At 35.3% G+C, this 13822-nt stretch overlaps 2 protein-coding genes across 2 annotated transcripts in view; one reads left to right on the top strand and one right to left on the bottom strand.

Moving 5' to 3' along the window:
• Positions 1-2586: 2586 nt before the first annotated feature.
• Positions 2587-4217, bottom strand: LOC142976029 (phospholipase A1-like). Its single transcript, XM_076119224.1, has 2 exons — positions 4046-4217; positions 2587-3944 (listed from the first exon to the last, which is right to left on the bottom strand). Exons 1-2 carry the CDS (start codon positions 4188-4190, stop codon positions 2986-2988), a joined length of 1104 nt encoding a protein of 367 aa, XP_075975339.1. The 5' UTR covers positions 4191-4217; the 3' UTR covers positions 2587-2985.
• Positions 4218-12531: 8314 nt separating this feature from the next.
• jeb (low-density lipoprotein receptor domain-containing jelly belly protein) overlaps positions 12532-13822 on the top strand; it is a 72852-nt gene continuing 71561 nt past the window's right edge. The window contains exon 1 of the mRNA XM_076119349.1: positions 12532-12764. The gene's annotated coding sequence lies outside the window, so the exon portion shown is untranslated. The remainder of the gene's footprint in view (positions 12765-13822) is intronic.

Raw genomic sequence — 13822 nt, forward strand, 5'->3', positions numbered from 1 at the left:
AACAGTGAGCCTTCCACGGGAACTACTCGAACGGAAAGGTATTAAATTTTTTTTTTAATTTACGTCAACATTAGAAAGGCTCTATAAAAATAAAGTGTTACAAGCAACGGCTAAATTAAATTAAAATATTAAAGTGAAGGTTAATACGAAATGTAACGCAATCAGTTCTATGTTTTTGTAAAATAAATCATTATTTTATATAAATTGTTTTGTTTATTTTCACCGCGACTTGGGGTCTCGACCAGTGGTCATTACCGTGACTGATCTGGATAATGTGATCAAATATGAATACCCCTCTGTAAAATAAAGGAGTGAATAGACTTACTCGTTTTTGTATTTATTGGTACTGAGCTATTGAGTACGGCGATGTTTCTTCTTATCTCATGAATATTACTGTAATTATCTCGAAACAATGAACTTCTAAAAATAATTCATAATATTATGAATTTTGGTTCATGAAATCGTAAAAAAACCCTTTTTTGAGGTCGCAGTGACATAAGCAAATTAATTACGGTAGAACCTTAAAAATTTAATTAATTTATTGTATCTCAGGGTCAATTATGAGATCAGTGACCACAAGATGTTGGGTTTGAGTCCCAGACCCAGTATAATGTTGAGTTGTGTTTATAAAACAATCCAGTATCGTGACTAACATTATACAAAAATGAATATGAGAAAAGTTATGTTATAAAACTAATTAAATTAATTAAACGACGGTTCTTATGAACCTTACAGTATACTCCGAGTGAGGTGTAGACCCATTGTAGACCAGATATTATCGGCAGGCAGCGAGGCGCGTTGATTAAATCTTCAATTTATGTTGCGCTATTACCTTAAAAATGCTTTGGGTTTTATTTTGTGTTGCAAATTTTTAACATTTACCCCGTCCAAGATTGGTATTCAGTTCATTATCTTAGCAAGCTGATTTTGTTCGTAATAAAGACTTTGCTCATAATAAAGATAAACCTGACATCCAAGTTTCTATTCCTAGGCAGAGCATTATTACTTATTTGGTTTTTCTGGCGGGAAATTTCCTTGAGCAGCACGGAGTCTGAAATTGTTTCCGGTACGGGATTTATCTTCAAGGACCGTGAAATACATTTCCTGTTTCCTTCAAAGATCACAAACGTAACAGAAATGTAAGTTTCTAAACTTTATAAAGAGGGTTTGGGGTTATATTTTATTTTTATGAAACACGATGAATGCTCGTGGCGGGAACATCGTCGCCGTTGACTATTCAGCCTTCAGGAGAGAGCACACCTCCGTATAAATATTGAACACAGACGTGTTAAATAACTAACTATGATCAATGTGTGTCTGTGTGTCGCTGCGCCGGTCGCCGACGCCGGTAACAAGTAGTTTCCGTTTCCACACGTATCGGACGGCTCGAACTTGAAATGATTGCTCCACTTCTATTCACGTAACTTGTCGAGTTTGATGAATTAAAGTCAACAACATTACAAATCAGGTATTTCATTACAAGTTTTTCTATACATTCAATCAAAATTGTTATTTCCATCGTAGTAAAAATACTGACAATGGTCGCCTGTATAGTTCTAGTTCCTTAAATGGTTGTGAACATATTATTATGCTGCTAATGTATTCACATAATTGCCTAACAACAGTGTATTCCGCATACTGCTACTAGTATTAATCTCTACCGGCCTTGGTTTTTCGATAGACCCGACTCTATGTTGACACTTCGTTTGAGAAATAGACTATCGTGGATAAACAGAGTTTCCTAATAATGCTTTTACAGTATACGAGCTGTAGTTACATGTTATCATAGTAAGTGTAAAACATAAACTAGACACTTTTATATTACACTAGCTGACCCGCGCAACTTCGCCTGCGTCAATAAGAGAGAACGGGTCATAATTTTCCCCGTGTTCGTAACATTTTTTATTGCTACTCTGCTCCTATTGGTCGTAGCGTAATGATATATAGCCTATAGCCTTCCTCGATAAATGGGCTATCTAACACACTTTTCAAATAGGACCAGTAGTTCCTGAGATTAGCGCGTTTAAACAAACAAACAAACAAACAAACAAACAAACAAACTCTTCAGCTTTATAATATTAGTATAGATTTTAAAAAAATAATAATTGGTCTGTATCAAAAGATGTAGGTATTATATATAAAAATAAATTAAACAAACAAATTGCGAAATCTTGCATTCGGCGAATCTTTTACAGACACAAGAATTGTAATGATAATGACTTCATAATAAAGCCAACGATTGCAGGAGATATGCTATTGTGCTAGTGATAATCGGCTTGCAACCTTGTTGAAAGACGGAATCTGATATGGCGTTGACAAGTTGTATTACATGTTATTTTTATTTGTCAAGAGTACTTTAGAATTGTAAATAGGTATCATTATTAAAAACGAAATTGTGCAACTTGATTGGTACATGAATCACTATTGGAAAGTAAGAGTCCTGATTCTCCAACTATTGTATAAGCAAGTAGACTAACCACAAAATGTTAATAAAATAATTAGGCTACAACGGTGACAAGCACCTGTAAGTTCTTTAAACCAGGATTTCACACAATGTCAATGGCTTAAAGAGAAATCTAACCACAAATAAAATAGTCCTGCGATCAATATTCAATCATTTCATTATATAACCTGGTTTGGAAGTAGATCTCTGTGCGTATTGTTTGCCAATGAAGTGTCGAATAAATTATCAACAGCCAAACTCCATTGTCCCGCAATATCCGAGCTCGATCCGTCATGCTTAAGTAAAACACTTACAAAACTGTGAAGTAATCCTTCTTTGTTTTGCTTGACACTTGAGAGCACTCACTTGTAAATAATTAAGTACACTTGTGAAATACGTCACTATACAACATTCACTCAAAATATTATTAACAGTTTCTCAACTACTAATAAAACAAAATATTATTTCATAGGTACATACTTAATTTATGGCAACATTTTATTTCTTAATAACGAAATTGAGCTACAACTTATTATAATAGATCACATGTTAATATCAGGTAAATTAAAATTTTTAAGCCAATTATTTTCTTTCTCAGGTTCACTTTTTGTTCCTTCCATACCGAGACCGAATGGACTGTTTGCTGAAGTTCGCAGATAAAATAGTCCACGAGTCGCTGTCGATGAACCGTAACCCAGTACTGCGTACTCATCTTTTTCACATGCATTTGCTTCGAAATGTTTCCAACTTTGGCATCGTATCGCCACAAAAGACTTTGGTGAAATTATACTTTCTGTATACACTTGCGCCGCCCGAAGGTGACTACAGGACGGCATTATACATCCTGGTTGATTGGGGCCTCCGCCGTTGATGTAAAAATCTGCATGACCTAAAGGTTCGATGACTCCTTGAATTAACCGGTTTGAGTGCACTACATCCACATATGCTGCGTCCGCCTTGTCTAGTCTTTGATTACTATACGCATAAGAGAAGCAGGGTCCCGCAGGATCTAGACCTGTTATTCTTCCTAAACTGTGTTCTTTGTACTGGAAGAAATACTTGCCGGCCCAACCGGCGACGTGAGCTCCGAGACTTATTCCCAACAGATGGAAATCTTCCGCATTAGCTCCAAAGTTTTCAAGGTTTGCTAAAAGATTTGCTAGCCTTTTGCCTATTAGACGAGCATTGTGTGCAGATAAAATGTATCCTTCTTTATTCATCTGCTCGGCGTCGACTAGAAACACATTAAACATCTTCTTATCGTTATACGCTCGAGCCAATTCCAATGGTACCGCTGATTGTGAGCTATCTTTATATCCATGTATTATAATCTTTGTTTGCTTAGTTATATCGAAAATTCTCGGTTTGGTGAGTTCTACAAACGCTTCATTTATCGGAAATGACCGGACAGTGTTTCCGTCCAATTGTACAATCTTCATGGTTTTTATTTGATCACGCCGGTCTGTCTCTGAATTGTATCTTAAGTCCATTATAGCACGACCTGCAAACGTAGAAAAGAACATATATAACATAAATTAAACACGCCGAAAACGAAATGGAATTAATTATAATATATTATAGAGGTGAAGGATGTTTACTTACATGCACCGGATAATTTAGCATAGACGGATTCGGCGAAGGTGAGATCGGGCTCGGCGCGGCGCGCGCTCGCCGCGGTCCCCGCCAGCGCTGCGACCGCCAAGTACGCGACGACCACCACCGGCACTACGACGCTGGAGTGGTGCATGGCACGAGCCCTCCGCCGCTAACACGGTCACTGTGTCACTGGCCGCAAACAGAGAAAGGTCCGTTTCGCACAACCTACCTCCAAGGGGCGATCGCACTGGAGGGGGTTATCTGGTGCAAATTACGCGTACTGCACTCGCTGTCAGAAGGCCACTGACCGCTTACAGACATTTTTTAACAAATTATAGCTATTCATCGATATTAAAGTTGCAATGGTATTTTAAATAAACGGTACTTATTGTATTGGGTTCAAAGCTATTTCAATAATAATTTCAGATCCGTAATCTTTTAATCGTTCATTTTATGAATTATTGTAAAACATAAGTCATTCAAACACATTAAAATAGCTTTACAAATTGTTACGGAAAACTTAATAACGATTTTTCTTCTTACCTGCTTAGATTTTATCCAGCTAAAAGCCAAACTTCGCCACTCCAAATAAGTATAATGAGTTGCTTATTACGCTGATATTTGCTCACGCGAGTCGGTACTGCTCTTACATAATTATCACGGTCAAGTTTCAAACAAGTTTGTTACTTAGTGATCTCAAAATTGATTTTTATAAACATGTAATCGAACTGGTAGGTACATTTTGTTTTGTGTGGCAGAGTTAATGAAATTTATACATTGTTTCTAGGTGTAATGCCTATTTTTTAGAAATTACAGAATTTGAGACACATTACACTTTCACTTATTGATTGACATGATAACATGAAGGTGAAGTATATGGGTACTCCATAGACAACAATGAATTATCTCAATGCGAACTGCTTTAGTTTTTTGGTTATTATAACTAGAATGACATGATCTGGGGGCACGGAAGTGCCCCCGCAAGTCGAGCAAAAAAAAAGCGGCACGGCCGTACCATCTTTTCTCGAAGCAATTCGGGCTATTTTCGACCCCCCTGTAATTTCGTTGTGGATAAAACAAGAAGCCTGAATTTTCAGCAACTAATCAGTCATTGTATAAACACGGTATATTTAAAATTTCAGTCAATTTGATCCAGTAGTTTAAGAATGACAACTTGTTAAAATTTTGAATTTTGTCACTCACTGATTCACTGACTCACTGACTCACCGATCATCAAAAGTCTAAGGTACTTCTAGCAGACTTAGAAGCTTAAAATTTAGAATACAAATAGGGTTTAGTGTCTTAATCTTGGGAAAAATTTAATATTTTCTAATTTCGGTCCAGTTTTCTAAATACACTAACTGCAAAAATAACTTTGTAATCCCATATAAATGTATAAGATTACAAGGTTACATTTGCAGTTAATGAATCATTATTACTTCATTATTACTGTAGAAAATATTAAATAAATAATAGGTGTAGATAGGTACATACTATATGAGGCATAACGGGAGGGGATATAGGGTGGGTAAGGGTGTTTAGCCCATGAAACTAAACAACATTCCCATAGGAAAATATGTTGAATTGTAAGAAAAAACGTCTTTCCATCACATTGGACTTATGTTCGTTCTACAAAAAGAAGTGAGATGCCACCAAAAACATTCTGTATAAACCTCAAGTCTCGCAGCTCAGGCTTTCTGGCGTAAAAAGTAGTGAGATCTTTATAATACCAAGTCGATTAATCTATTTCGTCTCTACTTAAAGGACCTTCTGTCTTAAGTTATTACATAAGTTATTATCATGCCAATATTAAAAATATTTAACGTTTAAAACAAATAGATCGACTTGGTCATCGCATAAAAACACAAATTCGCCATTAAAATTTCAGGAGCATTAACTACTCGTCGTGCTGTGTAGTGTAATACATACAAATCATGCGATGGCCAGGTCGGTCTATTTGTTTTAAACGTTAAATATTTTTAATATTGGCATGATAATAACTTATGTAATAACTTAAGACAGAAGGTCCTTTAAGTAGAGACGAAATAGATTAATCGACTTGGTATTATAAAGATCTCACTACTTTTTACGCCAGAAAGCCTGAGCTGCGAGACTTGAGGTTTATACAGAATGTTTTTGGTGGCATTATTTTATTGCCGAAGGATTGGTTGTACATAATAACAGCTATCATACTAATTATTGTGAACCGAAAGTTTACTAGAATACCGAATGAATGCGAGTACCTAAATCTTTCACGTGTGGAAGGCTGTCTGCCTATAGGTGTACATCACACGGCGACTTACCCGGGTGGGTGTAGTAATCATCATAAACGTGAGTGAAACTACTAAGCAAAAATAATTGTTTTATCAAAAGAGTTCCATCCAATATTTTAGCAAAGTAACAACCAATACTAGGTACTTATACCTTTGTATGAAGCCAAGCCGTAGCAGACTTATATTTTACCTCTCACTACTGTAGTATAAAAGTGACCTTTAACCTTAATATATTAATTGCTGCACGTGGCTAAATATCGCTTCCAAGGGAGTAAAAGGCCTCGGGTTTTTTCTGATGAGTGATTTCTTTTTTATTTAAATCGTTTATTTTCCTTAATAAGAGATTATCCTCAAACCTGAGATTTTTAAGGAAATATGAGCAGATATAAATTTAGGGCGGCGTCCGAATTGTAATAAAAATGATGATTTAATTGGTTCTAACAGGTACAAGTTTTCAAACGGTACTTTGATCTTTATTTATTTGTCATTCGATTTTCCTGAAGCGTTATGTCACGATTTTTCTGAAGCGGTAAAGTTTTTGATCCTTGGTATTAGCATGTTGTATCTTAATAGGGCACGGACATGACGTTATAGTTCTAATCCGGTGGCGCAGTCACGTGTATGAGCCAATTTCAGGAGAGGGCAAATTAACATAATATTTGCATACTGTTATGGCTTTCACATAAGTGATTATTTAGACGCCTATAATAATAATGTAGGTACGGAAAATACCGGTTAGAAGTTTTATCTTTTTAAAAGGGATCATTTTTTTATTGGAATTAAAGTTATTGATCTGATGTAAACCCAGGAAATCGAGTTTACTGTATGTGTTATAACGAGAACAGGGTAAATTTTAATATAGCTATAATTATATTTTCATATATTACGCTCTTTAATAGATATAGGTCAAAAGTAAAAGCTAAAACGCAGCTTACACCGGCCGTGGTAACTATTTCGACGTGATCGAATAATTCGTTAATTATCGAATGATAATAGGAAGATATTAATTACCTATTTTAAGAAAACATAGACCCCATAATTGAAAAAAGTATTACCTATACAAGTAGACCATAATTATTAAAATATAAAAAAATATATCGGTTACACCTAAACCCGTTAATAATAATAATATCATAAGGCAGTTTAAGGTAACATTCTGTGTGCCATTTTCAAAGCTATTTCTGGTCGGTTTATTAACACTGGCTCAATTGAATGCTTAATTAAGGCCGGAAGTTCCATTTATTGCCGGAAAATGTACCGACAATTTCTTTGAAAATATGTTAGGAAATATATACCGTAGATTCGTGGAAAGTGTTTGTTTAGAAATGAAATTGCACAAATCGGTTAAGTGGAATTCAAAAAAAACTTCAGCTAATCATACGTATTATACGTTGATATGGTCATGCGAAGTCATGTGTACCTAATACTACCTAATGCCCATTTAGTTGCGGGCTACAATTACACCACACAACACCGTCTGCGAGACGGAGCTGCGGCAGACCTCGGTAATGATGTCGGGATGAACTACACCACAATGCATCACGGTAGTAATAAACCAACAAGAATGGAAATTATGAGGAGACCAGTAACGGCAAGTGCATAAATTGAATAAAAAAGTTAGTTTTGGCTTCTATAGTAATATAGTAGATAGACATTTGTTATATACGAATGAAAACTTCGAATATACATGGTAGACCCACGTTTTATGTTTTAATAGAAGTAGAACCCTTCCAAAATTAATAATGTGTCTTTCATCCAGTTAGCCAGACTAACATAGTCTTTTTATTCAATCCTATCAGATTCATAAAGTTGAATTTAGTTTTAAGGTGCAAATCTGAACATATTCAGAATGCTCGTGCGGAACCGTCTTCAAGTGAGTTCCACTCGCACCTGACCTGTTTTTTTATTCGACTTTATAGCGACGACCTACATCGCTATATCTTCTTATAAATGAAAATAATGATCTTCAACTCAATATTATTTGTAGTAGCATTGCATTAAAAGGTTTGTTAATATTTATTACAATGTCGTTTAATGTGAAATAACAACTTTTTTTCGTAACACTTTCCACCCACTTCAAATTTGCAGATTACTACAAAACCTCAAGTTGTACTTGAGTAATCAAATACTTACAAAGTGGGTTACAATGACCCCACTTTGATTATGTCAGAACATCTATATTCTTTTATCTTAATAACGTAAGTAAAATATTTGACCCAGATCACTTTGAGACTTTTTTGTAGGACTTGCCCGTTTATGGAAGGTAAAGATTTAAATTCGACGTAATCTTATTCTACCTCTACAATGGAATCCGGGAATTGATGCGAACAATCACTTAAGGTTCAATTGAATGCACACTAGCCGTGGTCGCATGCCGACTGGCTGCGCCGAATTGTCAAGCGATCCGAGGAAAAATGCGCTTTCGTGTATTTATATAATAATCAAGCTACTCTTAATTAGTCTGTAAACTAAACTTAGTAGGTAAAGATAACCTTTTATCCGTGTCAAGTTTATAAAAGCTAGTTAGTTAGCCGGCTCTTCAGCTACATTGTCACAACCAGGCAAAGTGGTCGTTGGTGAAACTAAGCCATAAACGAATGGCGGCAAAAGAAGTGTGTCACGTCATGTTGCAAGCTAGACGGATGACAAAAAAGTGCCTGGATGAAAATGGTACACTACTTTAGTCCAACAACTTAGTAGAGAACCTTGTACGCAAGGTTCGTTACTGGCGGAAATTTTAAAATTGAGACTTTATAACATCAGTGACAGGCGCATGCAGCGGACGATTGCTTGTTTGCTAGAGCTACTTTATTCTGGAAATACACAGATTATATAATAATAAATAAGAGAGCCTTGACATACACAATGTATCTAGACATTGCGTATGCCAAGGCTCTCTTATAACCTGTTAGGCTAAAGCAGTACCGGTACTAGTTTTTTTGCTATAGGGCTGCTAATATTATAATCTATAGTATGTGAAGCTTTAGAAGTCAGTTATCAATTGCTTCGGATGTTAATGATGACGGAACATGAATATCAGTCCCACCCACCTCATATAAATACAATGTATTTAAATATAGGTGAGTGATTATCATCAACAAATAATTATTGTCTTCAAATACTATGGATACTTTATGGTTTTCTGCTGTTGTTAATTAGTAATTCTTCACGAATAATCAAACCATAGTTAATGAAGTATTCATAAATATTAACAACAACCCCTTACATTTTTCGCAGTACATTTTTCTTTTGTTACGGCTTCTTAGTTTTACGTTACTTACTTTCTAAGGCAATAAGGTTTACCTTAATATTCGAAACTGTATAACGGTAGCAGCGGCGCCCCCTTTTTGGTAATTGACATTTATGATAAGAGTCTCGCGAAATATTTTACACATTCGCATCATAGCATATTGAACGTCAAATATACAAGTAATATATTACTCGTTTTTTGGCAGTATGTTTACGTATCTTTTATTGTGCCTTGAAGTGTTGGTAAGTATTTGGAGTTATTGCCTTTGACATTTCGAACCATTAACCGAATTGCACCGTCCGCTATCAATGTTTCCAAATATACATTTCCAATTTGGTGCTCGGTTAAAAATATCTACACCCTGATTAGAAGTATTAGGTTGGGGAAAAAGTATTTTCGCATCATAGTACGTATGAACTTGTAATAAAATCTCTTTGGCTTCAAAAATCACAAATGAGTACACGGTTCAGGTTTCTTTTAGTGAGCTCGTGAGGTACCCAAATATCGAGCTTTTTGTGTAGAGAAAACATTTTATTACATGTCCATACATACTATAATGCGAAAAGACTTTTCCCCGACCAAATATACAAATAGGTTAGTCTTAATAAAGTATTTAGTATTTATTTGAACTACTGAATCTAGCACTTAAGTAGAGTTAGCTGAGTGACCTCGACTATTAGGAACTCGAGTTGCACAAGACCCGTAATGAGAGTGCATGATGCCGCATTTAGCATACCGATGAAAAGAGCCACTTACGTTCGACACCTTTCAACTCACGAGGGATAACTTAATAACATAACTTTGTTTTTAATCGCTTTTTTTAATCAGAAGAGTTTAATTAAGTTTCAAACTCAACCTCATAATATATGAATGTGATATGAATTTATTAGGAAATAAATCTCTTATTTTAGATTAATTGTACAATAGGTTTGTACAATTGATACAAAATAAGAGACTATCAAAGATGTTTTGATAAATGTAGAGATGAACAAAATACTGTCAAAGTATTTCAATATATCTATTGCGAGTATAAATACTACGTTAGGCAATAGATTTTATTCCACAAAATTATATTTATACAAAATAAAGGTCACACTTTGATTGTATAAGAATTCATCCGCAACTTAAAAAAAATATATATTAAAATTTATTGCCTAGCCTTTAGCCAACAAAAGGCTATGTTGGCCTCATAGACAAACTCAAACTACTTACAGTAAAAAATTAAAAAATACAAGATTCTAAAAAGAAGGCGAAACATAAATTAAGAATGACACATCTACGGAAAAACATAACTTTTTTAGTTATGTTCTAAAAAAAATTATCGCCTTAAAATAAAATTTATCATTCTATAATGGCATGTAAATGTTGCAATTGAAACTGGGTTCTTATATTTATATACAAATTGCATTCTATTTAAATATGCAACAAATCATTAAGTTTTGATCATGAATGACTAATCGGAGACAATTAAAAGATTTGCCCACCATCAGCAACTTTGAACGCACATTCACAATAAACTACAACCACTAACAACACAAAGTTATTTATTTATATGTATACATACATATACATACATTTTCAAATACATATTGATAAACACACAAGTACAATCTGTACAATAATGTCAGTGAATGTACAATACATACATAAATAGTTGTCGGTACCTATATTACGGGATTCCTTTAGCTACTAACAAGTTTATAACTTATTTTTGTTAAGGGCGATGTGATTGCTCTCAATACTCGAGGAAAAAAGGACTTTTCTCAGAAGCCACTGAGCGACTGCGGCTTGTTTAGATCTATTGTAACGATGACAACTTTATCTACTTAGCTAAGTATGAGTTAAAACCTACAAATATTTATATTTTATATAATATACGTGTCCAAATTTTGTACTAAACATCGAATGAATAATTATTTGTTTACGATTGAGAAATATTACTCAAATGATAATGACAAGTATTACATAAAAGACTACCTTTTAATAAAGTGCGACTCGAGACGAGGCGCCAATCTCAAAATACCTGCCAGCCGAATTGAATTTAATAAAATAAATTACAAAAGGATGAATCCCCTCGTACCCTCTGTGAACATTTTTGAATTGCTGAGAACTCGATCTGGGACGATTATATCTTTTATATAGCGCTGTAAACAATATTATGGGTGAGTCTGTGGGTAGACAAATGAAGAGCACCATGACAGGCATTTTTTATTGTTACGTACCAATAGAGCTGAGGTTTCAAATAACGATATCCCTCTAACTTTACTCACAAACATGTGACTCACTCTCCAACATAAAATTCGCAATTTTCTTTTACCACTCATTCTTAGCCGAATTGTGACGCACAGAAATAAGCTACCTATTTCTACCAATATATACTTACATACTTAGGTACTTAGAATGTACATTACAGTTTCTTAATAATTTGTATAACTGTAGTTAAAATACAATGAATTAGGTTTATTATAATATTATTGCTCTGCATGTAATTCTCCTGCGAATTTCAATAGAAAACGCCGTTGGTCAAAAACGGGGAAGAAAGTGATGTTGCATAATTATTTACTTGTGTCCAGGCTATTAACAATATGTACCTACCAATGTCATTGTAGTCTAACATCCACCATACAAAATATAGTCCAATACCCGACATAAACAGAAAACAATCAGCTTATTGATAAAACTGATATAAATAGAACATGTTGTGTAAACATCAACCTTTGACACTCGGATAGACCGAGGCTTCATAGAAAAATGTCGATTCAAAATACGTCATGCATCGATTGAAATCGACAAGATATAAATCATATATTCCAATTTGCGATTTTATGTGAAAAAATATTTGGTGTGATATTATGTGATGTAAAGATTGTGGGGTAAATGGCGTGACGGCAGGCACCGAGCCGTGGGCGGGCGGGCTGCGCGGCCTGCCGGCGGGCGGCGCGCCGCCTCCAGTAGCTGCTAGCCTTCGCGCCAGGCGCACGTCCCGCGTGCGAGCCTCCCGCAACCCCTCGTGCGCTGCGCTCGCCCCCGGCACCGACAGCGCGCCACCGCCGCGCCGCGCCACACGCGCCACACGCGCCCCACACGCGCTCCACGCGCCGCGCCGCCACAACAAACTCTCGCTCGGTGCCCGACTTAACTATGTGCTTCTGATCCTAACACCACGAGGACGCACAACGCGCAACGATCGCATCCACAACAAGTAAGTTTATGCCGCTTTTTGTGCTTTCGTGATGCCTTTTAAAATAATGAGTTTTATGTTCACGCTTGTTTTGTTGCTTCATTGTATGTCAGATCATTAATAAAACCACAAACTATCGTGGTAATTATAACTTTTAGCTTTGTAAGCTTTAATTTGTCACCATTTTTATGTATTTCAGTAGAAAGTATGCTCGCCGGCAAATACATCATGTCATTTTATTTTTAGTACACAATTTCTATTTAGTCATTCATGCTCCTGGTTATTTTGTTAATTGGCGCTTATTCGATGTACACTGACAAAACTTTAAATGATTTTGTAATTAAGTACAGCATCATAGTATTTTTATAAGACAATTTAAGGTCAAGTTCTTGACCTTTTTATTACATTTTCATCTCATGTTGTCTACTTATAATTCGAAGGGATTGCTTGGAACAAATTGGTTTAATTTCGGGCTGAATTAAATACTGTATAAAAAAGTTTGGCGTAACTCAAGCGATGTAATAACACAGGTTTCGTGTTGCATTAAGACATACGAGCCTACCGTAGCAACACAAATATTATTTGATTATTTAAACACGTATCAATTAGTATCCAACATGTAACGAATTAGATACCCAGAGGTCAACCAGGAAAATGTCAACGTTAAAAACATTTGACTGATAATAATTGGCGTTCGGTGCATAGAGAACGATCCACACAAATGTTTTTATAAAAAAACGCAATTAAGTACAATATTTACCGAATAATATTCTAAAATAAGGGACAATTGATTGCCTCTGATAATATGGCAGCGCTGTAAGTATGACTGAATTCAGAAAGGAAAATATCTTCACGTGTTAAAAGAATACGAAAATATTGGCGTAATAAAACTCTGCTCATAGTCCCAGGTGCTGAGAATATTCAATAACAACGGAACCCTAAAAATTGATTTGTATTTCGTTTGGGAACAAATTGAATCCGACGCAATTTTATGGTTAGTTTTTCCGAAAAATGTACATATACAGATGCGAATACGAAAATATGTACAAAAAAATATAGCATAACATGTTTAATTTGCT

The sequence above is a fragment of the Anticarsia gemmatalis genome, chromosome 10 (genome assembly GCF_050436995.1).
Source record: "Anticarsia gemmatalis isolate Benzon Research Colony breed Stoneville strain chromosome 10, ilAntGemm2 primary, whole genome shotgun sequence".
In the NCBI taxonomy this organism is placed as follows: Eukaryota; Metazoa; Arthropoda; class Insecta; order Lepidoptera; family Erebidae; genus Anticarsia; species Anticarsia gemmatalis.